Raw genomic sequence first — 26009 nt, forward strand, 5'->3', positions numbered from 1 at the left:
AGTCTCCTAGGAGACCTGAATGCACTCTGGCGAGATTGGCTGGCTGACTGTCCGGCAAGGACAGCCACCCTGCTGTGTGAGTGACAGCGAGGCTGGAATGAATGGGGGAAAACTGTTTAAAAGCAGGTCTCTAGGACTTGGAAAGCAGAGTCGACCACTGGAACCAAAGAACCGAAAACGAGCTGAAGGAAGAGGATTGCTGCAACTCCTGGACGACCGGTGAAGCCCTGCTGCAGGTCCGAATTGTCTGAAAATCCAATCGACAGAGAAGCCCTTCAAGGTTAACTTCTTCCCTTAAGTTTGGTGGGAACTACCAACTCGTAAGCCACCTGGACACCGTCCCCTTCTGGTCGAATTTTAATAATAGTGCCGTTGAAGACCGGATTGCCAGAGGGAAGGAAACCAGCTCGTGGACTTTAAGGCACTCACACCTTAAATCAACGTCTTGCTAAGCTCTTGGCCTCATCCCTGGGCAGTGCAGGAACCGCCCGACGCCCGCTTTCTTGTCCCCACGACTGAAGCCCAGGAACAGCAGGGTCTGCTCGAACTGCCCGGAACAACTGCCTCAGCTACAGCTCTTCTTCACTAATGAGGTACTGTACAAACGTGGCCTGGAAATCTTTTCGGCCATCGTGAAAGTTCATGGAACTTTTCTCAACTTCAAAGGCTTGTCCTTCCCTATACATGCGGCAAACTTTTCGCCAGGCAAATTCTTCTAAACTCTGTGGCAAAGACTTAACCGTTACCTCCAAAACTGTGCTACCCAATACAAAGACTTTGAACCATTGACTTTGGCCCAGGCCTATGAGATGAATTGCTGGTTGTAGTTACTGAAACCCTTTGCCCTGCCTATGAATGCATTTGTGCTGTTGATTTGAATAACCTTGTCTTTTTACCCCTTTTAAAAGTAGATCACATGCCATTTTGCTCCCATTTCACAGGAGAGCTAAACTTTTTCATTTACTTAACGGTTGCTGATTTGTGGTTTATTAGTGTGTGATATTGAGCTGCTCTTGCTAGTGTAATGTTTTCACACAAACTGTGTAAGCAAATGTATATTCTTTTACCAAGAAACCTTGAGTAAGTGTATATTTGAATCACTGTATTGGTTGGTCCTTTGTGTAACTTGTTCTACTGCTCACTTAAACTCTTGAGATAAGTCTGGCTGCTCAGCCATCGCAACCACTTTACTGTGTAGTACAGACTTGTACCAAAGGTGAAATTATGCTTACACTTGTAGTTTTAATTGCCTGTAGTGGTCCCAAAGGGTACTGCATGTGATTCTGCCTAACACCTCAGGTCTTTGTCATCTTCCACCAAGTTTGGATATATTTTTACAAATATTTTTTGATGACCTTCATTAGTTTTTCTTCATTTAATGTATTTATGTTTAATGTGTATATGTATTATGTACTTGCGCTCCTATGCCCAAGGGCTATGTTCCAACCTGTTAGAAATAAAATCAACTATAAACTAAACTAGAGACACCATAAGAAACACTTTGAAAGCCAAAAAAGCCAATAGAACACCTGGCAATACTTCGCCAACCCAGGCCACCCGGATTTTGTAGCTAGAGTAGGAAGGGGAGGACTACATCTTCAATAATGTCCCTAGTTTGCTAAATGAATACCTGGATTGGACTGTGAAACCACACTCATGAGAGAGTGAGTCAACCTACTCCAGGCAAGATACCACACCCTTTGCCCACAAGAGAGGAGGACGTGCACAAACTCCCATTCCTAAAAGCAAAGGGGAGAAACCAATACCACAGCCTCCCTTTCTCTCCAGAGGAACATATAATATTAGAGTTGAGCTGCTGAAAACAGGAAATTGACAAAATACCCTATAGGGGGAGAGAGTTCTACAGGCAACAGGCAGGCAGAGAGAAGCAGGGAAGACCTCCTATAATGCTTGTCTCTTTAAGCTCACCCTTAGGGGAGTTGCAGGAAGGAAGTTGTAGCCATTCACAACAGAGACCTCCCCACAAGCCACAGCTAAACTCCACTGGACTGAGTGTCAGCCCAGGCAGGACCCAGAACTATTACCACAGCCAGTTTGTTAGTTATTGTTGAGGAGCACAATTGACAACTGGAGTGAGTTGGTCTAGGGGAGGAGGGAGCACTTTCAAGCAGAGAAGAGGAAATTGGCCCTCCCGACTGTGATGGAGAACTGGTAACATCTTAGCCGGTGAGACGGACAGAGAAAATGAGTTGTGGAAGGTTAGAGGGAAGAAAGGATTAGACGAAGGATTATAATCTCACGAGAAGGAGGAGGTGGATAAAAATTGTTGGTGTAGGTTTGGAGTTTTCAGGATGATGGGAAGGTATTGGAGAAGAAGAAGGTTGTGGAACTTTTGGAGGTGAGGGTGCAGGTAAACGAGCTTGGAGTGTTTACGTTGGGAAGTTCGATAATTTAAGGGGGAGTTGCCAAATATTTCACAGTGGGTTGGAAGAGTCAATGAGAAAGTCAGCAGTCTGTGGAGGAAGTTGGTGAATTTAAAAAAGATCTTGGAGGATTGACGGACGGCGTTGGATGCTAGCAGACGTGTGCATTATCAGAAGTTAATAGGTGATGAAGATAAGAGATGCATGACATCTGGAGGTGGAAGAAATCAGAGGAGAGGAAGTTAGATACTTGACATCAGTGAGTTGTAAGGAGATGGAGCAAAGGATATTTGAGGAGTTGAGAAGTCTATTGAAAGAAGTACAGGTGGAGGTGAATTACTTTGAGGAGGCAGACAACTTCAGTGGAAACATAATCAAAAGCAGAAGGACTGGTTCAGGGGTTAGTCTCCAAACTAAAAGGCTGGAGCGCATGGTAGACGGATGTGAGACTTTGACATGGTGACTGAGAAGGCAGGACCAGCTGAGGAGTCAGGGAAACCTTTGAGGTGGCAAAGGACCCATAGTGTGAATTGTGACAGCCAGCCTCAAATTCTTCTTAACCAAAGATCCCACTCCTGGCAAACCCAGTAACCAAGGAAGAAACCGTCTTGGAGAATGATTAGCTTTAACCACCTGTAGTCTTTCACCAGCATCAGAAGTCCTACCTGGAGCAAAGTAATTTATCAATTTTGTATACACCATAGGAAAGCACTTAGTAGGGGATATAGGAATTCACCAATCAAGTCTGCAACTAGAGATTTTTATGGAGAAAGAACATTGGCTCCCAAACTATGCCCCAGAAGATAATTATAAGCTTTTCTGCAGAAATGTTGTAATTTACTGTTTCCCCTAGAAGTTAAAGGCATTTTATTGTATTATTGAGATCAAAAAATTACCTTGGATTTTACATTTGACTCATTATTTTCTGAAGAGCCCAGTGGCCGTCCTGGTATGCTCTGCAAATATCAAAAATGACAACTACACAAATCTGCACCCATCCCCCAACCAAATGTTCTCTTGATATGAACTTATCTATTCTCCTGATTATGGCAATAGACCAATTTACCACCCTTAAAAACTGACCTCATATAAAAGGGGTCTGCGACCTTTGGCTCTCCAGATGTTTTACAACTCCCTTCATCCCTAGACAATCAAGCACATGACAAGGGATCATGGGAATTGTAGTCTGAAATATCTGAAGAGCCAGAGGCTACAGACCCCTGTCATATGGCATCACACAGGACAATCATTCCACTCACAGCCAAATCCCGTTCCCATTCTTGACACACAAAGGCACCTCAAATTCTACTCTTAATCCCTCCAATTCCATTTCCCTCATCATAGCAGCACACCCACCACATAAAACCTTACTCCCTCTCACTTCCCACTGGCAAATCATGGCCAGGGCCACTGCACCTCAACTCTTAGCACTCAATCCGAGAGGTGCACCCAATAAGAACAACTCTAAAGGTAACAACCCCCCTCTATTCCCATTCCTACCATCACCACACACAACTTGGCAGTCTCACCAAAGCTGTTTTTTGTGGAACAACAAGGCCACTCCATCCTTCTTCTACTTGATAAGGAACACCACAAGCGATATATGTTACTACCACTACACAACTCACATCTTTCAAGCCCTCATGACTACACTTTATCCACAACATACCTTAGGGCAAATGTTCCCACTCCGGACTGAACCAACCACAAAGCAAAACCATACCATGCTCACTTACCCATACCATTTCCTTCCCAGAGTGCCACAATGCACCCTGTCACACTCCTATTCATGGCATCTACCTCACACATCCACACGTTTTACCCATCCCTAGACCAACTGCTCACAAATGACCAGCAACCATTTCACTCCTCACATTAGACAGCCACACAGAACATTGCTTACTCCGTTCCATCCCTCCTAAAACCTCAAAAATAACCCTAATATCTTACACATCACTGTAGACCATTTATAAAAGATCCATATCCACTGCTCAGTTAATTCTATGTGAGGGAATCTTCCCACACACAGAAACAACCACCTCAGAGTATCTGTTGTAGACTGCTAACAGAACAACTGTTCCAATACCTGTTTACCTCACGTATACTCTCTCTCTCTTTCTCGCTCCCTTCCTCCGTACACACACACATTGGAGCAGAGGAAAACCCACTACTGACAGTTGAACATCTGCCACAAATTCTGGTGTCAAAATACTCAAATAGAGGATAACAAGTCTCCTAACATCTTCAGCAGATGTTAACTCCCCGAGTCCATGCAAAAGCAGATCTTGCCCACTTACCCTAAAATAACAGGTCCGAATGATTGCGTCCCATGTGAAATATATTAAATTACACACAATTAAATAGAATATCACAATAACATAAATACAATTAATCACATTTGGAAATATTCACATTTCCTATAGCATCTTGGTGTGCTGGCAAATGTCTGCACCTCTTTGCACTCTATTGCTCTTTTACAGTTTATAGCATCAACGTACACCATATGAATGAATTCCTCCTGTGGTTATACTTTAATTACATTTAGCACTATCCATGTTTAAGGCATCCACCTACCATTATTCCAAAATAGATCTACACTCATCTTTAGACAATTGGGGGCCCCATCTATCTCCATCTGTCTTCAACCATATTGTAAGGCAATTTTTAAAAATACCCTTTGACTTGAAGTCTGTAGCGACCCCTAGACATGTATTCTGAATTCACCTTCACTTATTTTCCAGATAACACAGCTAGTGTTGTCATCACGCGACAGAGGAAATTCACTCATAGAGCCAAGAAAGTGTACTATCTCCCAGTTGTGATCTCGGATGGTGGAAACCCATTGCTCATCAGCACTAGCACCCTAACCATCAGCGTCTGCAGCTGTGAAATTGATGGTCAAATCCAGACTTGCCATGCTGATGCCTTCCTCTCTTCTGCAGGCCTCAGCACAGGAGCATTGATCGCCATATTGCTTTGTGTCATCATCCTACTCGGTGAGTCCTTTTACTCAGTCATAGCTACTTCTTTGACTTAACAGATTTGGATCTATTTTTTTCAGAGGCAGAACTCAGCTCTGTAACTTTAAGGGACACAAAGAGGCAGTCATATTATTATATATTTGCGGATTGATTATTTGTTTTAAAAAATCATTTTTATTGGACATTTGCATGGCACAAATACACAAGTGTTTCCAGGCGCCACAAAACAAGATGGGTGGGTATATGCTTTAGAATGAATGCCAACAGAGAAAAAGTGGTCATGTAAAGATTTGTGTTTTATCAAGCTGTGAGGTGCTGATTAACATTGTTAATTTCCCTGTGAATTATGATACACTGTGAACGGCCATTTGTTTGGTGACCTATTGTTCCTTTAAGCAATGATAGTACACCGGAACTGAAATGACGAGGGGGTCTGTAACCAGACCTTTGTGAAGATTTGTATGATCAGTACAAATTAAAGACCCTGGAATTTTCCACACTGTTATGCGGGATCACCTCACTTGTTTTGACCTCATAGGCTCCAGTTGAGCAATGGAGCTGCATACACTAAACATGAACGCATGCATGAGCTAGGATGCGTGAACCTGTGGTCTCCAAAAGCAGGAGGGATGCATGATACTTATGTCTACCATGCACTTATTACACCACCATAAGTGCATGCCTTAAGTCCTAGGCCTGGTTCCCCAACGGTACAACTTCAACCATAAGCCACAACCTCACATTTTCCCCTAAGGAAAGCTGAATATTGCAGACAGCGCATTAAACCAGCTAATGCAGACAGTAGACTGTAATGCTGGAAATTATTTTTGGAGGGACAGGGTAAAGCCCTTGTCCTACCACTTCTCTGTGTGTGTTTTCTGTAGGTTTTCTGCCTCTGGGGTCTAGGCTGGACGTCTGGCAATGCAGCTCTTCATTTTTCCTTTTGGTGAACAACACCCATGGGATAGCCTTATGGCACCCATGGGTGGGAGCACGCCCGTGTGCGTTTTTGGGCACCTGTGTTTCCCACATATCATGGTATGGACTGGTGGCAGCTACATGCTGACATGGCAGCGGCTCAGAGTGTCCTCCATTTTGGGACACCCAGGCCCTGCTATAGGAATCAATGGATTCCTGAAACAAGGGCAATATGTCCACTGTAGCCTCTTGGTGTCTATTTCCTTTACACCTTGTTTCCCAAACTCTGAAACTGTGTGTTGTGGTTAAACGCTTGGGGTGGGCCCTGTATGAATAGAGATTGAAGTCAACCCCTCACATTCTGTGTTATGGGTGTCTGGTTTTGTTGTGTGTGGCACAATACCTGGGACCCCGCTAACTGAAACTGGAGTGAATGCAGTGTGGTGTTCTGAAAGGCTGGGTGCTTACTCCAATCCACATTCTGTTTTATGGGTGTCTGGGTGGAGTGAATAGCCTGAATGCCTGTGAGTCTGATTGGCTGCCTGCCTGCAGAAATTAACTTGTGAATGATTGGCTGATTTAGCCTGGCTCAGCCTGAGTGAATGGGGGACGAATGTGTATATGAAGGGACCCCTCATTCACCAATTTGTTCTTGTCTGGAAACTGAAGCTGAAGTCGAAACCAAAGCAAGTATCCTGGGTTCAGTTGGAGTAAGAGGTCTGCGGCTGCATCTCTTCAAGGAATCCAAAAATGCAAAGCTGTCCCAAGGACAGATCCCAGAGAGGACCTGGATAGGAGACTTCTCCCCGAGTTACAAGGGATCATCATGCATCCTGCTGCTCTTCAACAGAAGTACCCTGAAAGCCAGTCCTGTGCTTGCAATCTAGAGAAGAGGTCTTCATAAGTCCAGGAGACAAGGGCTTGGACATCTTGAGTGGAAGGAGTCCAGTTGTGTCACCCAGGTTCTGGAAGAATGTTTGTGACCACTGCAAGCCAGTTTGCGGTCTACGTCCCAGAAGAGGGGGTACCCTGGCATAGTGTTGCTTGACACCTGGAGCTGCAAACTTTCCAAATCTCTTGAGAATCCTTCAAGGAACATCCCTGCCATTACAGCGGACCACTTTCTCCACCAAAGAAGATCCCAGTTTGCAGGATGCAGAGGAAGGTCCACCGGTGCGTTTCCCACCACCAGAATCCAACAAAGATGTCCCAAATGTCCAGACTTGGTTAGGATCCATTGTCCTCTCCAGTGGTCAAGTCGAGGTTGCCAGAGGTCCCAACAGGTGCCAGGAATGCGAGAAACCATGCTGCAGCTGCAGAAGCAAAGATCCAAAAGACGGTGAACTGCAAAATCCTGAAACCTGACACCTACTTCAGGCACTGCAACCGTCACCGGCGAAAGTCGTTGAAGGTCCCCAAGGGACTTATCTTCACCTGTTAAGCCTTTTTGGAGTCCACAGCAAGTTTCCCCTTCCTTGGACTTCTGCAGTCGGAGAAATCGTCGACCAACGGAGACCACCACAAACACTGAAACTGCTGTCCTTCAGAGAGTGTTTGGTTCCCTTTTTCTTCTTGGACTCGACATCTCAGTGACTCCTTCCTCCAAAGGGGGTCCATCCTCGAGGGTTCCATAAAGTAAAGTCAAGAAACTCTGCTGCTTCGCCTGCCAAGGCATCAAAGGTGCTATGACGCATTATTATGTGCATTATTAAACATTCTTGGACTGTACTGTAAAAGACAAGATACGTTACTTTCTAACTTTTCAATTACAGGTATCCCAGGTGGGGGGGGATCCTCACACAGCATTACTATTTGAGTCTCACTAAAGTATACTGCTTATGTTCTGAAGCTAACCTGCCTTTGTTCCTTAATCTATGAAAGTACACCTTACTTAAAAATTCACATGCCCTTTTAAAACTGTTCTAAGTTGGTGCATTCTGTCATGGGTTTTGACCCATGTTGAATCAATAGACTGGGTAGATGTGGGGATGAGCTGTCGCCGCCCATTATTCTATCCCAGAACAAACTAAATCAATAGACTGGGTGGATGTGGGGATGAGCTATCGCCGCCCACATTCACGCCAGAATAGGAGAACTGCGGAGTTGGCACAAGTCCACTCCAAAGATACAACCTTCTTGTGGGGAATCCATTTTCTTAATTCCAAAAATGGTTGCATTACCAGTACTCACCACTATCAGAAAGCCGGCGTTTTAAAACCACCAGACTTTTGTGTAAAACTGAACAAATGAAACAAAACCAGACCAAGGAAAGACTTGCTAAGAGGTGGATACAATGTAAAACTATATTCTGAAATGACTTGAAGGAAGTCATTATTTAATGTATATGTAAAAATTGTCAGTTTGATTTGAACGTAGAAAACTGGGAACAAAAAGTGACATTTAGCTGAAACCTGGCTTAATGAAACTGAATTCTGCCTGACAACTACCCCCGACAGCAGTTGATACTGGATCAACAGCTGTGTTCCCAGGCCTGGCTGCCAGGCCTGGCTGCATCCTGAGGTCACATGGCCCTGTTGATTAGATTAGGGGTGGAGCAGCTGGGGACTACAGGTAGTTGAACAAAGGCCTGTCCTGGACTCAGGCAAATGTTATATTGGGGGGCCGTAAAGTGGCTTCCTCTTAGGGGAAACTGGGAGGGGCAGTGCCTCTGCTAGCAGCTGAGCTTGGGGGAAGTGGATAAACCAGTTTTCACCCTGTGATGTGGGAAGCCACACCCCTTTTTGACCAGGGCATAATTTCAAAAAGATAGATAACTCAAAGTGCGGACTTGTCAGAATTATATAAGTAATATCATTATTTTTGTGATTTTTCTGTGAACATTTTGAGATGCGTTAGGACCCTGTGGTGTACATAAATCTGACACTTCATCAATTAATGTCCATACTGCTTGCGCACATGTGTGTAAATTTGGGTAAATGTCCGATATTGCAAAACCAGTTAAAAAGCGCAAAATGTTGTCATTTTTGAATGCAAGCCCCCAGGAAGATCAGAGGCGGACAAGCATGGACCATAAGGAATATATAATGTGCACATGTAATTTCAACAAATTGTATATCTGGGAAGGATGTATTTGAATCAAATATAGATTTGTGGGCAAACTGACCAGGGGAGGATCCTCTGACCCATAAAACCTACAGCATCACTCTGACTCACATTTCCTTCCCCCAATCATGGGAGAGGGGAGAATTGGACCAATGATCAGTTGAGAGAGGGGCTGGCTTAGTGATGCTGCGCACACACCCACTTTCAAAAGACATAAAAAGAGCCACTGGAAGCTAGAGAGGACATTCAAATCCAGTTGCTGCGGAGCGTTTTGCCGGACCACACAACATCCAGAAGATACCAGTTCCAGACTGACTCTAGCTACATACTCCAGAACCTAGAACTTATACTTTAGAACCTAAATCAGAGGCCTAAAACCACAAGCTGAGTTCTCTGCAGCAGGCCTCAAATCATTGCAAGCTACTCACAGCCGGGCGAGCTGCTTGAATCCCTTGCCAAGAACTTTTGCCAGGACCAGTGCAGAGATCCAGGAGCCGTGCAGAGACCGCTGTATCCGGACAGACCAGACCAGACATCCAGAGTGACCCAGACCGCTGTGAGCAGAACCAGAGAGCTGACCCAGATCACTGTGAAGTTACGAGACCAGAACCGGAGTCCAGTCCAAAACCTGACCAGATCCGTGGCGAGGTCTATTTCAAATTTATATTGTGAGTACCTAGCAGAACTGTGCAGAACCAATCTCTTAGTTAAAATAATCTAATCCAAACTATTTTAACCTAAGTAGAACAGCCTCCTAGAAATCGTGTCATCTGTCATTTGTAAAGCTGCACAACTGTCACCTGTCAATTCTGAAGCTGCAAGCTGTCACCTGTCATTTTGAGTTTATTTTAAATCCGAAAAACTATCTTTATTTAATCGTCCATATCTCTGGAACCGTTTGGGATAGGAATCTCAGCTTTCCAACGAACCTAGAACCGACTTGCTACTCCTTATACTTTTGCCGTAATCACGATTCACGCACTCGCGAATTTTACCGCGATTTGCGATTTGGTTAAAAATCCAGCCACGTGTAACCATCAGCAGTCATTTCTTTCCTTGCTAAAAATTCGTTTGCCTCTTAATCACCATCTCTGAATCATTGCTAACGTGAGCCTGAACTCATCCCAAGTATCTCTCACTCACCCTGAACCTCCTAAAGGGAATTAAAAGCATTTTCAGCATATTTCTCACTTCATTGCCACCACATTCAAAGCACTTGGGTCTGTGTTTTAAAACTCATACCGGTTTTCTCTAAGCTTGCTGGGGGGGAACTGAATTTTGTATTGTATTTTATTGCATTCCTGAGAACTGTGTGCTCCTCTTTCCATCTACTTCCATGTCTTACATTGCATAGGGGAGGGGGGTGAATTGCCAGAGAAAAAGTGATTAGATTATCTTTTGCTAAAATCATCTCAAGTATTTCTGTACTGCATTTTATTCCTCATTGCTTTTCCCTTGAAATCATAAAAGTATTTTTGCTACTTGATCCATCTTTTACTAACTCCTCATTGATTACAAAGAAATGTGCTAGTGTCAGATTACCCATTGTTGATTAACATTATATTATAAGGGCGATATCGATTATTAATTTATTATAAAAGCGTGGTATCTATATTTTGTCTTATTTCTCAAATAAACCTTTTAAACTTGCAAAACAGAACTACTTCTTGGCTCAGTGGGGTCAGGGGGATTCTAAGAGAGGGGTGTTATTTAGGGGTAGTCATCCAGAACTCATGAACTGGACATAAAGATATATCAATAAGGGTTTCCATTCAGTATCCCAGACTAGGCATTGACTTAGCTGTAGTGTTGAATTGAATCTTCTTACAAATCTTAATGAATTTAATCTAGTGTGGTACCACATAGAGTGTATATATTGTTGCCAGTCTTGAATAGTGTTGCTAAAGTAGTAGTAGTTGCTCGTCCATAGCTACCATATAGATAATCTTGGCAGGAGTGCCCTGTGCCTCTACCCCAACCATATAGAGGGCAGAAGCACAAATACTGCCTCAGTCTTTACACTGGTGGTACAGCAGTGGGATCACTGGTTTCAAAACTCTGTGTTTAACCTAGCTACTACAAAATATCTGCTCTTTTATTGATTTTAGGTATTAGCAGTGTATACTGGTATAACTATACTGCAAACAATGGAAACTATTGCAAATGGTAAATTGACTAGAATGAGCTTAGAACCTCTCCAGAGCGCTTGTGAATTGAGAGGAATAGATTTTGTGGATAAGTCTAGGGCAGAGCTTATATCTGCCCTAGTGGATTTCCAGGCAGGTGGTGCCGTACCTGATGACAGTGGGGAGGGCTCTGATGGGGACGTTGCCCCTGGTGAAGTCTCACTTGCTACCAATGGGGTTGCCACCTCTCCTAACATAACATAACATGCGTATTTGTAAAGCGCACGTTCACCCCTTAAGGGCATCTTGGCGCTAATAACAGATGTTTAGTGTTACCCAACTTAATGGTACTAATTTTATCGACCTCAGAAGGATGAATGGCTGAGTGGACCTGCCGGCGATTTGAACCTGTGACCTAAAACACAGGTCCCTGTAGTGGATGCATTAGTCCACTGAGCCACAGAACCGGATGTCTCCTTTCACTTCTATTCCAAAACCCAGCATTGTTTCTCGAGGGCAGGGATGCCCTGGAGCTTGAGTTATTGAGGATGAAACTAGCCTTTGAATACAAAAATGTAGAGACTGAAGCTGAGTTGAAGAAAGAAGAGTTGGCACAACAAGTTATACTCAAACAAAGAGATCCTGGACTCAAAAAAAGAGACACTGAGTGTCTAAGTGTCAGGAATCGCAGCCCACAGGGGCTGGCTAACGTGCCTACGGTCCTTAATCCTAAAGCTATAACCCTGAATACCTCCTCTAAGGCCTGCTCTCATCGTACAGTTCTGTCCTTGTCTTCCTCGCTACACAGGCGGGCACCGTTCCTTACACAGTATTTGCTACCATGGCAACAGTGGAAGCGTCTACCGGCGCGTCATCAAGCAGGAAGCCAACGTGCATGTTCTAGTCACGTGAGACAAAGACATGTAAATCAAGTGGATAAAGCCCGCCCATACACTTCAGTCAGTGCTCCTGATTGAAGTTTCCTTGGACTTCTGCGTACTGGTATTTTGTTTTGTGATTGAAGGTTTTTGACTACAGCTTGTTTCCTTGTTCCTCTTGTCTCACCCTTGGGTTTATTGTTCTTGGTCTGCTGTCTTGGTTTTGACTCGATCTGCAAAAGGAATTCCTCTGCCTTTCGTTTGCATCCTGTTTGTTGCCTGCATGTTGCATAACTCGGATTGCCTAACGGACTGCCTCCGCCTCACATCTCATTCATTGTTTGCTGCCCGCACGTTGCCGACTTGGTTTGTTATAGGATTCTATTATTTCAGCTACTTCTACTTATCCTTGAACACTACCTGTTGGAATTATATCATCAATCAGGAATTAGGATGCACAAGGACTAGAGACGCTTTGCTGTGTGTGTCAACATACAATAGGCGTCCTCGTGCTGTCAGAGTTGGTTTCCTTGTGATTCTGGACTGTGCGACTTCTTGACTATTCTATCCGTCCTCGTGCCGTTGGGATAGGAGTCTGGAAGTTCATGGACACTGACCTGCAACATGGACATCCTGGTATCCTCGTATCTTGGTAAGAAGTGCTCCAATTCTCTGGCTTTCTTATTCTGTCATTCCTTTCTGTTATGTTTGGATCAATTGCCTGTTCTTTGTCACCTCAGATATTTACTGGGATAAGATTGGGAACCTTACATCACCTCCCACCCACCTACGTATACCTACCTGCCTAACTTCTACATCTTGAGGTTGGTTATTTTCTCTACTAGAGGTGGCTGTACTAGAGGTGGGACTTATCCAAATAACAACTAGTTGTATTCATAATTCCTTCTTGTCTTGTTTCTACAGCCGGTGTGTCGTGGGCATGTGTCTCATCTTCCACTTCTTGTCTTGTTTCTACAGCCGGTGTGTCGTGGGCATGTGTCTCATCTTCCACCTACTAGATCCCTCTGTCTGTTTTGGTATTCCCAGTAGAAGGTTACAATAGGGTGAAGAATTCCTCGGCTACTGGTCAGGCGTCCTTGGTTCAGTTCTCCCTCCAAGCGGAGTGGTTCTCTGGCGGTGAGTCCTAATACAAAGACTCCAGCTAGAGAAAGCTAAGGTGGAAATGTCAGACAAACCAGTTGAGTGTCAGGTCTCCTGCCACCAAGCTTATGAAAGATTTGGTTGGTGTATATGTGGAGGGTTCCTATATCCTCCAATGAATAGAAGCATTTGAGATGGGTTGTGGGATCTATGATGTTGATAGAGATTGGGTTAATACTGTATTCTGAAACTGAGTGTGGAAGAGTGTATGAAAGCTGCTTTGATTGCCATTTTTGGCAAAGACACCTGCTGAGGACTCAGGAAATATAAGAAAAGAGAGACTATGCGTTGGGTTGATTGGGTGAGTGCTACCCATATGAATATGATGGGGTGGATTGATGGTCACAAAGTGAAGTCTGTTGTTGAATTGTCTCACACCTTGTTTTTTAAAAACATTTCTGAGGCGTTTTCACCAGAGCTGCGTCAGTACATTGCTGACCAGAATATCCTGGACCCCTTTAAGTTGGCCTAGGTTGGCTGACAAGTGGGTCTCCCACAGGGTGTCCCTTAAGGATCCCAGTGGGAAGGACAAGGACAAGGAAAAATGGACCTCTCAGAAGACTGAGGAGTCCAAGAAGCAACCACATTCCAATTAATCTAAACATTCTCCATCTAAGGTCCAAACATCTAGTGGGGAAAAGTCCCATGAACGTGGGAGAAAGAGTAGTGGTTCTCCTGCTGCAAAGCTGGCTCCCATTGGATCTAGTTCAGTTCCTCACATTCCTGGCACCTGTTGGGAGTGTGGGGCCTTGCACCACAAGAAGGCTGACCTCAAGTCTAAAGATTAGGCACTTGGCATCCAGGCTGTCCGTCTGACCTACCCTTACCCTTACCCTGTGCCTGAGGTGGAGGCCACTGTCCTCCCCTCCTTTCCATGAATCACCTTTGGTGCCCCTGTAGAGATTCCCTAAGTGTCCCTTGGGGCCTGGAACCAGTACTCAGAAGTACTGGCTACTCTCCCACAGAATACCTGCAGATGTTTGAGAAATGTCTGCATTAATGGCCAGCCTTCCATTGGTTTGATAGACACTGGGGCTAGCATGACAGTGGTGGACAGGACCCTGCTCAGGCCAGAGGACCATGTACGTGCTACTCTTGAGAAACACCAGGTTAGCTGGTGGCCTCCCCAACCATTCCCCTGTAGCCCTAGTCACCATTAAGATTGAATACAAGACAGCAGGGCTTCCTGTCATTGTATAGGACAATGTGCCTGACAACATTTTGTTGGGTAATGACTTAGTAGAGATGGGGTTGTTCTCTGATGGGTTACCTCTGACTGATGCTGCAGTCCCTGGGTCACAGGTTACATGGGGTCTGACTGACAGTTACCCAAGCCAAATGGGAAATCCGAGGAAAAGAGGAAGATGAAGAAAACCACCTCTGTGAATGGGGCTCCTTCTCTTCCAGGTCTTTCAGCAGCACCGACTATGGTCCCAGATGCTGAGGGACTAGGCCCAGTGAAGACCCTAAATTCAACTCCTGAGGGAGAAGAGCAATATGACCCTCCTCAGGGAGAGGTGCTCACCCCAGAGGATCACCCAACCCTCCAGTGCTTGTTTGGTGAAGGTTGGCCCTCTAGGGTGGATGTTTGCAAGGGTCAAAGAGAGTGCCACACCCTTGAGGGTCTAAACAAATACGCCCATGCCCAGAGACAAGGTGAAGTGCCTAGGTCTTTTAAGGAGGGTCAGCTCTTTTCCAGTGAGCCCACTCAGCCGGAACCTGGTGCAGTTAAGAGGCTGGTTGTACCAAAGGTGTACAGGCCCTTCCTATTGTAGTTGGCACACAAGGTGCCCTTAGCTGATCATCTTGGTAGTAAGAAGACCAAGCAAAGGTTCTCAGCCTACTTTTATTGGCCCAGGATAGTAGTCACTTCAAAATCTGTTCCACTTGCCAGTTGTCTTGCAAGACTGGAGGCAGTGTCATTGCCCCACTGCAGCCTTTGCCAATGGTTGGCACAACATTTGTGAGGGTAGGCATCAACATTGTTCATCCCCTAGACCCTGCAACATCAGGTGGACATAGGTACATCCTGGTACTGGTAGAGCATGCTACCAGGTACCCTTAGGCTATACTCCTTTGGACCATAACTTCCAAGGTGTTTCCCAGGGTTATCCTGGGCATTTTCACTGGAGTTGGTTTTCCTAAAGAGGTGATTTCTGACAGAGGAACCAACATCATATCTAGTTACATGCAAGCTATGTGGAAAGAATGTGGTGTAACTTACATATTCTCCACCTCCTACCACCCTCAGACCAATGGTATCGTTGAGAGGTTCAATAAGACTCTCAAGGGCTTTTGGGTGCTTTGGAATAGCCCCTAAGGAAGAGATTGAATATGCTCCTATCATGCCTGCTGTTTACCTATAGAGAGGTGCCTTAAGAGGGTGTTGGTGTCCTGCCCCTTTGAGCTATCCTTTGGACATTCATTGAGGGGTCACCTTGCCTTGGTAAGAGAAGGTTTGGAAGCCACTCCTCCAGGTCCTATCAAGCAAGTGGGGGGCTATGTGCTGGGTCTCATAAGGAGAATGGCACAGATGATGGGTCAGGCATCAGCCAATCCTATGGCAAGCCAATAATTGAACAAGTACTGGTATGACCATAAGGCCTCACAAGAGGACTGGACTCCTGGTCAGGAGATCCTTGTGATGAAGCCTACCAAGCCTCAAGCTTTGGCAGATAAACTGGACCCTTTAGGATAATCTCCAAGATGGGTGAAGTAAACTATCTGGTTGACATGGGTATTCCTGTGATAGCGCCTCAAGTCTTCCATATCAACAGGCTCAAGCCATTACACAGACGATAGGAGTTCTCATGCCTCTTGCTGGTTTCAGAGCAAGAAGAGGATGAGAGTGAGCCCCTTCATAATTTGCTGGATTGAAACCCTCAGGATGGAGCAGTGGAGGGAGTACAACTCCCTCCAGATCTGACACCAGTGCAGCGGAGGACCTGCAGGGCTTTGATCCAGCAGTATGCCCCTCTGTGCTCATTGACACCAGGCCTCACCCCATGGTGTAGGTATGATTCTGACACTGGTGACACTGTACCTGTCCAAAGCAGATGGTACAGGATGCCACACACTGTTAAGAACCACATCCAGGCAGAGGGTGTAATTGAACCCTCAACCAGCCCCTGATCCTGCCCAGTGGTCTTTGTCTCCAAGGCAAGTTCCCAGACAGGTACCAAGGATTGGAGATTCCGTGTGGACATATAAAAACAGATTCCAAAAAAGCTACCCATTTGTTGCACGTATAGATAGAGAAAAATTTATTGACACAAAAGTGATATTACCATCTTTCTAAACATATATAAAGAATGGTAATGGGTCAATCAAGATGTAGTACACTTAATTTATTAATACATCAGTATATAAAAAGACATACACAGCTACGTCGTTAAGTCATAAAAATCAAAAAATAATTTAAAACAGAGACAAAATGAATCTGAATTTTCTCATTGTTTCTGTTTAAATCACAATTATTTTAAAGATCATAGGTGATGTTAGTAACCTTTTATGAGTGACTTTTATCCACATTTAGATGACATACATTTGACAAAAACACTGACACTTTTAAGATTGTTCGTCCCGTTTTGCGTTCAGACGACTGCCTAACCTAAGAGACAGGCTAGTACACACATACATGAAACCTAAGAAAGGTACCCAAGAACAAGATACTCTCTGGCATCTCCCACCCGTGACGGGACATTTTAAGTGCGGAAAGTGTTCTGTCTGCAACCTCACCAGAAATATTAAAGAAATTGATCTTAATGGGAGAAAGTGGCAACTGAAATCTTTTACCAATTGTGCCACAAAATGGGCCATCTATGACCTAAAATGTCCGTGTGGCCTGTTCTACATTGGTAAAATAAAAAGGTGAATGAGAAACCGCTCTTGGAGCATTTTAAAAAAGCGCACCACACACATGAAGATATATTCTGGTTTGTGTTGCAGACACTTGATTCACATCCTCGGGGCAGAGATAGGGAGCGCACTTTACATAAACTGTCAATCATGGTTTAAATCTATGCATGGAATGGAATGTATTCACACATAAATGAGATTGACACAGTGTGTAATACATTTATTTCCCATCTGTACTCTGCCCCAAGTAAATACATGCAAACCTGAAATACACCACGAAATTAGACTATCCGCACACACTGAGAACACCTTGGTTTTTAGTGCAGGTACCTAAATTATAGGCAAGTCGTTTGACACACATAATATATATTATTGGGTATATTATATCTCTTTCATACAGATACTAAGAAGGAGCACAACAAATTATAATACCATGCGAGAATGGAGGATGATAAGTCCATGCAATAACCATTTTATTTATTTGTAAGATCCAGAGAACTGGCACCACAAAATAGAGCCTGTTACATTATATACAGCTTCATAATAGACGCTACATCAAACATGATGATAGGAAGTACCCGATTATGGTGTAACCTGAATATAACGAGCCGTGAGGTATTTCAATCTCATGATCGTGTTTTTGGCAACAGAAACGCCATCATAACAGCTAGAAAATCATGCGAAAATGGTGGTTGACAAATTCCCTGTTATAATTAATCTATTTGTAAGACATAGAGAACTGGCACCAGAAAATAGTCTATTACATCATATATAACTCTACAACAGATGGTACACCCAATATAGTGCCAGAATACACCACGTAACGTTCTCTTCTGAACACGACAGTGGCGGATCACCACTGGGACAATCACACAAGAGTGCGACTTGAGTTGCCAAGGCAACTCAGTCCAGGATGCCTAATCCCCCTCCCACACATCCTGTTGACCCCAGAGTGGCACCATTTGGAGGGCTTCTGTGGAGAAGCCCGCCAAAAAGTGGAACAAAGGGCTCGACTTGGGTTAGAGTTTCAGAGGCGAACACAAACGCCATCTTAAAACCGAGTCCTGGCAAAAACACCCAACCGGGGAATAAATATTAAATAAATAACCCGGCGGTATCTTTAACATTGCACCAAAAAGTGGTGCGTTTAAAATGAATGGGAAAATCCCATAGGAAATATTCTGGTGGAATATTTCGCGTGGTATCTACTGCCACCAGCCAGAAACTCGACAAGGGGGGACTGGACAGTGCCCCCTTGTAAAACAGACCCAGGGGCAATCGAATTACCCCTACCAATACTTCCACAATATGATGGTTTGTACTCGTTCTGTTCACAATTTAAGACTAGTAAAGTCAATGGTGACTTTACATGCCCTGGGAGATGGTAGTCAGTCCCAGGGTATGGAGTCTATGTTTTGGGGGTCATTATGACACCCCTGTGTTACTGCACTGAGGGTGCTGTGTAACACACTTACCAAAAACACATGAAGCCCTATGGAGTAAAAGACACAATAGCCCATAAAACACGTTACATAGTCAAAGGACATTCTCAAATCATGGGAGTGGGAGAAAAAGAGTCTCACTCTTAGCAGGAGAAAAAAATAAACACCAAAAATCCAGCAAAGCTGCTGGGGGACTCACTAGGTTTGGGAAATTAGCCTTTACAGAGAATTCTCCCTAACACACGCCACGGACGATTGTGACGATTGCCAGTCGTTAACTTGGAAGGCCTTGCGGGAGCTTAAGAAGAAGCTTTCTATCGGTAAGGTGGCCAAGCCCCGGGACTCGAAATCCACTGGGCTTTCGACTGACGATTCGAGGGGCGGCTCTCGCATCGTCGGCGTAATTCTGGGGGGTCTCGGTCCCGGAGTGGGTCCCGCCATTCGTCTGCCTCTTCGAGGCACTCACGGAAGCGCCGTCACCGGTCGCCTTCCTCGTCCGAGGACTCCGCCCGTCGGCGGGTTGCTTGTCCCAACAAGCATTCCACTCCTGCGGAATGGGATTCATTTCGTCAGGAGATGATGGTGATTTTTCAGTCGCAGGGCTCTGTTCCGTCCGCGCCGTCGAAAGACGCTGGCCGTGACCATGCTAGAGCCACCACTCGCACGCCTTCGAGCTCGGGTGGTCAGCGCGATCATTGAGCACCTTCGAGGTCTCGATCGGACAAGGCGGATCGCTCTAGACATGCCCGCTCCAGGTCCCGGTCCTCGACGCCCTCGAGACCGTCAGAGCCTGTGAGGTCTTTGAAGAAGACATTGACGCCTTCGGCGCCGAGGTCGTAGAGAGACTCTCTCGAGGCTCCGGCTCCGAGGAAGCCGTCACCGCCATTGGCGCCCAGGCTGTCGAAGGACACGCTCAGGGCTCCGCCCTCCAGGACTGTGTCAAAGCCGTCGGCGCCACGCTCGGCGTCGATGCCGATTCCATTGACGCCCTCAATGCATTTCGAGAATGCTTTGTCGGAGGTACCCCATGGCACGGTGGAACCCCTGAGAAAGGCTCTGGCCAAGTCTAAAAATGTCTTTGTCCCTTTTTCTGTGTCCCCATTCCAGCCTATGGATTATATTTGTGAGGATGAAGAAGGGTCTGAGGAAGAAGGTTTGGTTCCTGATGAGGTACCTGACGAGATTTTGTCTGGTCATAGCCAGATTGAAGACCTGTATCAGTCGTTGCACGACACCAGTGGTGTCTCCGGAGGTGGAGTTCGGTAGGCCTGAGCCTGGCACCCACGCCGAGTCCTTGTACCGGCGCCTTATGTCGAGGGTAACGGAATACTTGGGGTGGTCTGCACCACCAGTGGATTTTCTGCAGGATGACCTGACGGATATCCTTGACCAAGGTCCACCCACTGACCCGGTACTGCCATTCCATATGGCCTTGCAGAGAAGGGTGGCAGCGGCTTGGACTGCTCCGGAGAGTCTCCCGGCAGTGAGCAAGTCTTTGCCGAAGGAATATCGTCCAGCAGGTAGCGACCTCAGCTACTTGACTACGCACCCCACTCCGGAGAGTTTGTTGGTGCAGGCGGCTACGGCCCCGGCAAAACAGGCGTTGTACCCTACCATCCCTTCTGATAGGGATGACAAACGTTTTGATGGCTGGGTGAAGAAAGTGTTTTCTTCGTGGGTATGGCTTTACAGGCAGCCAACTCCATGTGTGCCTTAGCACGTTTCACTCATACTCTGTGGAATTGTGTCTCTTTGGCGGCTGAACATATTCCCGAAGGGGAGGAACGGGATGGCTTTCTTGCTCTTGTTCAGGATGGCAAGGATGCCATGTGTGAATCCGTTCGGTCGGGTCTAGACATGGCAGATTGCGTCAGCCGGTCCATGGCGACGAGCACCGTAATGCGCAGATTTGCGTGGTTGTGGAAGTGGGGGTTTGCTCCTGATGTACAAGCCCGGCTTCTCATCATGCCCTTTGATAGTGAACATCTTTTTGGCAGCAAGGCTGAAGAGAGCCTTGAGAGGTTGCAGACCTCCAAAGCTGCAGCGAAGTCGTTGGGCGCTGCAGTGCGCCAACCTCCGCCTTTTCGTCCTGGGGACAGCAATGGATGGGAGGTTCCTTTCGTTATTACTCCTCCTTTGGTAAAGCGAGAGGAGCTGCCAGTCAAAGGGGCCACCGTAGGAGGGCCAGAGGTGGAAAACACGGTACTCGAGGTGCCAAGGCCGCTCGGCCCGTTGCCTCTTTGCCCTCAGGCAACGCCGCAGCCGCTTCAGCTCAGTCATGAGGCCATGTCCCATGGTTCGCCGGTTGGGGGAAGGCTGGCGCAGCATCTTGCCGAGTGGCGTGTCATTACTTCAGATGTGTGGGTTCTGGAGATCATAACCCACGGCTACTGTCTTCCTTTCCGGCAGAGGCTTCGAGACAATCCGCCGGGAATCTCTCTTTGAAGAGTCCGGATCCGCTCCTTGTGCAGGAAATTCAATCCCTGCTGGAGAAAGGTGCCATAGAACTGGTGCCTGTAGCGGAGAGGAACAAGGGATGGTATTCCCCTTATTTTTTGATTTCCAAGAAAGACGGGGGATTGAGACCCATCATGGACTTGCGCGGTTTGAACAAACTCCTCAGGAAGGACAAGTTCAAGATGGGTACTCTCTCTCAAGTCCTCCAGGCCCTTCAGCTTTAGGACTGGTTGGTGTCTCTCGACCTCAAGGACGCTTATTTTCATGTGCCGATAAATCCAAAGCACAAGAAGTACCTGAGGTTCGCGGTTGGCGACTCGCATTTTCAGTTTCGGTCCTGCCGTTCGGATTGACCTCCGCCCCGAGGGTCTTCACCAAGCTCATGGTAGTGGTGGCAGCGCACGTCAGGAAAGGGGGATTCACGTCTACCCCTACCTGGACGATTGGTTGAGCAGGGCGCGCTCTCCCGAGCAAGTCCTGGATCATCTGTCAGTCACCTGCCACTCCCTCCACAAGCTGTCCCATTTGACACCAACTCCAGAAGGAGCCTTAGGAGACGCGTTGGTGGTGGAGTGGTCATTCCCACTGCTGTACACGTTTCCTCCAGTGCCCGTCATCCCGCAAATGCTGCAGAGGTTACGGAGTTTCGGTTCCAGGATGATCCTCATTGCTCTGGCGTGGGCCTGGAGGACGTGGTACCCGGACCTTCTCGACTTGTCCATCTGCCCTCCACGTCGTCTTACCTACGGAGACGATCTGCTCACACAGGAGGGGGTCAGGTTCTCCATCCAGAAGTCAGATCCCTCAACCTTCACGCTTTGTTTCTGAAAAGTTGAGGTATAAGGATTGGGACCTCCCTGAAGACGTGATGGAGGTGTTGCTCTCGGCCAGACGGCCTGCAACAAAGTCCCTGTACCGTTGCCATTGGCGTAAGTTCTGCAACTGGTGCAGGGTTAAGAATGTGGATCCTTTTGCATGTGACATTCCCATGGTTCTGTCTTTTTTGCTTTCTTTGGCCCACAGGGGCTTGCAAGTGGATACCGTTAAAGGTTACCTGGTGGCGCTGTTCATATTTAAGCGCTCGTCTGAAGAGTGTTCCTATTTTAAAATTCCTTTAATTTCTCAGTTTCTGAAAGGGCTCACTAATGTGTTCCCTCCATCACCTTTCCAGGTTCCCGGTTGGTATTTGAACCTTGTTCTCAAGTTTCTGATAGGTGCTCCGTTTGAGCCTTTGCATTCATGCCCTTTGAGACTGTTAACTCTTAAAACTGTATTTTTGGTTGCGTCACTTCCGCTCGCAGAGTGAGTGAGCTACAGGCACTTTCAGTCAAGCCACCCTTCACTGTGTTTCCTAAGGACAGGGTTGTCCTTAGAGTTCGTCCTTCCTTTCTTCTGAAGGTGGTGTCGGAATTTCATTTAGGCCAGAAGGTTGTTCTTCCGGCGTTTTATCCTCCTCCACATCCTGGTAAGGAAGAGGAGAGGCTCCATAGGCTTGATCCTAGGAGAGCGTTAAGCTTTTATATTTCACGCATGTCCCTGGTCAGAGTGGACGATCAACTCTTCATTGGTTACGCTGGAAAGCATTTGGGACAAGCTGTGATAAAAACAGACCTTGTCTCGCTGGATTATTTTGGCTATCTCGGAGTGTTACCGCTTGGCGGGTAAGGACCCACCGGTCGGCTTGCGGGCCCATTCTACCAGGGGTATGGCTGCCTCTACTGCCCTACAGAGGGGTGTTCCTATTTGTAACATCTGTGATGCAGCCACCGGGCTTCGGTACATACATTTGCACATCACTACTCCCTCGATTCCATCCGTGGGCAGGATCTGGCCTTTGACAAGGCGGTCCTTTACTCCGCAATTTGATTGGGCATTCTAAATTTCTGTTTTTTAAATTCTTTTCCCACCTCCTTGCATTGGTACTGCTTTGGGAGTCTGTCATACATATGGAATATGTCGGAGGACCCAATCCCCTAGAAGAACAAGATACTCTCTTACCTGGTAACGTTCTTTCGATGGGATGGTCCGATGACGTATTCCATATCGCTCCCTCCCTGCCTTCCCCGCTACAGAATTTCTTATGCGATTGCATTTTACGTTTCTGCAAGGCTTTGTGTGTCAGACTGGCAGAAGACTGGTGCCACACGTTCTGGTAAAAAACTACAACTGAGGCTACGAGCGTCGTGCGTCCTACTTATAACATCCAGTGATGTCGGCTGTCGGAGGATGTCCTCGAGGGCGGCGTATCGACATCATCGATGCATTACGCAGACGCCGAAGATTTTCCGAAGCAGCACAGCTGTGGTGATTACATGTCATAGATATGGAATACGTCGTCGGACCATCCCATCGTAAGAACGTTACCGGATAAGAGAGTAACTTGTTCTTCTATTGCTTTACACCTTGTTTCTCAAAGTCCTTGGAAGCCCGGACTCTGTCCCTTCAACCTGACTGACTGCTGGGTGCAAGAACTGTATATGGCCCTGGGGCTGCCTCCTGTCAGACTGACTGGAGCCTTCCCATAGACTGTGTGTTTTGCGTACATCATTGGGGTGGGACCTGTATGAATGGAGTCTGAAGTCAACTCACATTCTGTGTTATGGGTGTCTGGTTTTGGTATGTCTGACACAATGCCTGGGACCACCCTGACTGAAACTGGAGTGAATCCAATGTAGTGTTATAATTAGTATTAAGACGTCCTTACTAGTCGGCCTCCCCTCGCAGGATAAGCGGAATCCAGGTGCTGATCGCCTCAGAGCCCTATACTACGTTTCACAGGGATAAAGTAGTCCTGCGGACACACCCAGCATTCCTACCTAAGGTGCCTTCCGCATTCCACCTGAACGAAGAAATAGTGCTGCCTATGTTTTTTGCTGAGCCCAAAGAGGAGGCACAGAGAGTTTTGCACTGCCTGGATGTCGGGCGTGCCCTGAAATTCTACTTAGACAGGACCAAAGGCTTCCGCAAGTCGGATGCACTTTTTGTCACCTTCGTTGGAGCAAGACCGGGATATCAGGCCTCCAAGGCCTCCATAACCCATTGGATGGTCTCAGCCATCAAAGAAGCATACAAAGGACAGTATAAACCAGTACCGGCCAATATGCACGCCCACGCGGTCAGAGCCTAGGCAACAGCCATCGCATTCCAGTGGCATGTCCCCTGGCAGGTGATAAGCAGGGTGGCCACATGGGCCATCCCTTCGGCTTTCTGCAAGCACTACTGTTTGGATGCCGGCTCTAGATCAGATGCGGCTTTCGGACAGGCAGTTCTTAGAAACCTTTTTGCTTAAGGATGTTCTCCTCTCCACCCTGGGGCTACACTGAGTTGGAATCGCCCATGCAGTATGGAGGAAAGGGGACGGGACATAAAAGTAATTTAAGTTACTCACCATAGTGACTAACGTACTCTTTGTTCTTAGTCCCCTTTCTGCCATACAACCCACCATCCTCCCCCCTAATAAAACTGGTGTCATTAGGCAATGTTAATCTATTGTCGACGCATCTATGGGGACTGAGGTGTGGCGCCGGAGGGCAGAGTCAGGGCAGCGCATGCTCCCAGGGCCGCACCTCCGCGCACCTCTAAATTAAAGGAGAAGAAGGTTTTTTCTGGTGAAAATGGTTCAGTCTCCCGTCCAATGGAAGGGACGCCCATGCAGTATGGAGGAAAAAGGACTAAGAGTATGTTAGCCACTACAGTGAGTAACTTTAATTAAATCACATTGTTGCCTCAGCTCAAAGTCAAACAAAGTAGTACTGCTGAATCTCCAGCTTCTTAATCACTAAATGAGTCAGCAATCGAATAGACTCTGGTGTTCTTCACAAACTGTATTCTTTCAGCCCCTGCATCAGACCGACTCACCTACGCATTCTGTCACCAGCCTGTCAGCTGTCAAACCTTCACTACCAAACCTCACGTACCGTTTCAAACCACAACCTTCTTCACTCAACCCCTCTTCGGCACCTACTTGCCGTTGGACCTCTCCGATTGCCACAATTAAAATTGTATCAAAGTGCCAAAAGCCACAAAGAAGGCTGGTTCACTGATGTTGAACTTCCAAAACACTGCAAAGGTATGATTGACTAATATCTGCCACTGTGGTCCATTTTAGGCCCTTGAGAATATCTAGGTCACATTAATCCCTTTTCGCAACTTGAGAACATTTCCTTTGAACATTGTGGTTTTTATTGCCTTTTCCCCTCCCGTTCTCATTCACCGGAGTGCAGACGATTTCTATTTTGCCTATTCTATGTACTTTCTATAGAGGTGGGACTTTACAGTATTTTCTACTTAATTATTATCGTACATTGTATGTTAAAGCAAATGTATGGATGTGTGTGTGTCTGTATATATATATATATCTCTATCCTTGCTTGGACATATATGATATCCTTAGCTCGGCCCATGTTATCACAAAAAGGCAAAGGAAGTATATCTCTTAACTGTGCCTCTGTTACCCTTATGATAGTGTTGGTTCTTGGTTTGTAGAAGTGTGAGGGCTTAGTAGACACTTTATACTCATCCTTGTACTCCTGCAAGGCAGATATCAATTTGTTGCACTGATGGTAGTCGTGGGATTTGGAACCGGCTGTGCCTACACCTTAGAAAGTCAATACGAGTGTTAATTTTTACATTAGATTTACTGACACTCCTTTTTTAATTCCCCAGTGAACTTGATGTGACCTCTGCAACCTTCTTGTCATTAGAAGAGTTGCGGGAGCTTTGTGTAGCCAGGGGACACTGT

At 46.2% G+C, this 26009-nt stretch overlaps 1 protein-coding gene across 11 annotated transcripts in view; it reads left to right on the forward strand.

The window, feature by feature from the left end:
* The window catches only part of CDH18 (cadherin 18), a 1922553-nt gene that overhangs the window by 1651492 nt on the left and 245052 nt on the right, over window positions 1-26009 (forward strand). For 9 of the 11 annotated variants that reach the window (XM_069613787.1, XM_069613788.1, XM_069613784.1 and 6 more), the window contains one exon: window positions 5126-5380. The exons of the other annotated variants lie outside the window; for them this stretch is intronic. In XM_069613787.1, the coding sequence (XP_069469888.1) occupies window positions 5126-5380 (255 nt within the window). The remainder of the gene's footprint in view (window positions 1-5125; window positions 5381-26009) is intronic. 11 annotated transcript variants of the gene reach the window in all.

This window comes from Ambystoma mexicanum, chromosome 5p, assembly GCF_040938575.1.
Source record: "Ambystoma mexicanum isolate Mex_15411 chromosome 5p, UKY_AmexF1_1, whole genome shotgun sequence".
Taxonomy (NCBI): Eukaryota; Metazoa; Chordata; class Amphibia; order Caudata; family Ambystomatidae; genus Ambystoma; species Ambystoma mexicanum.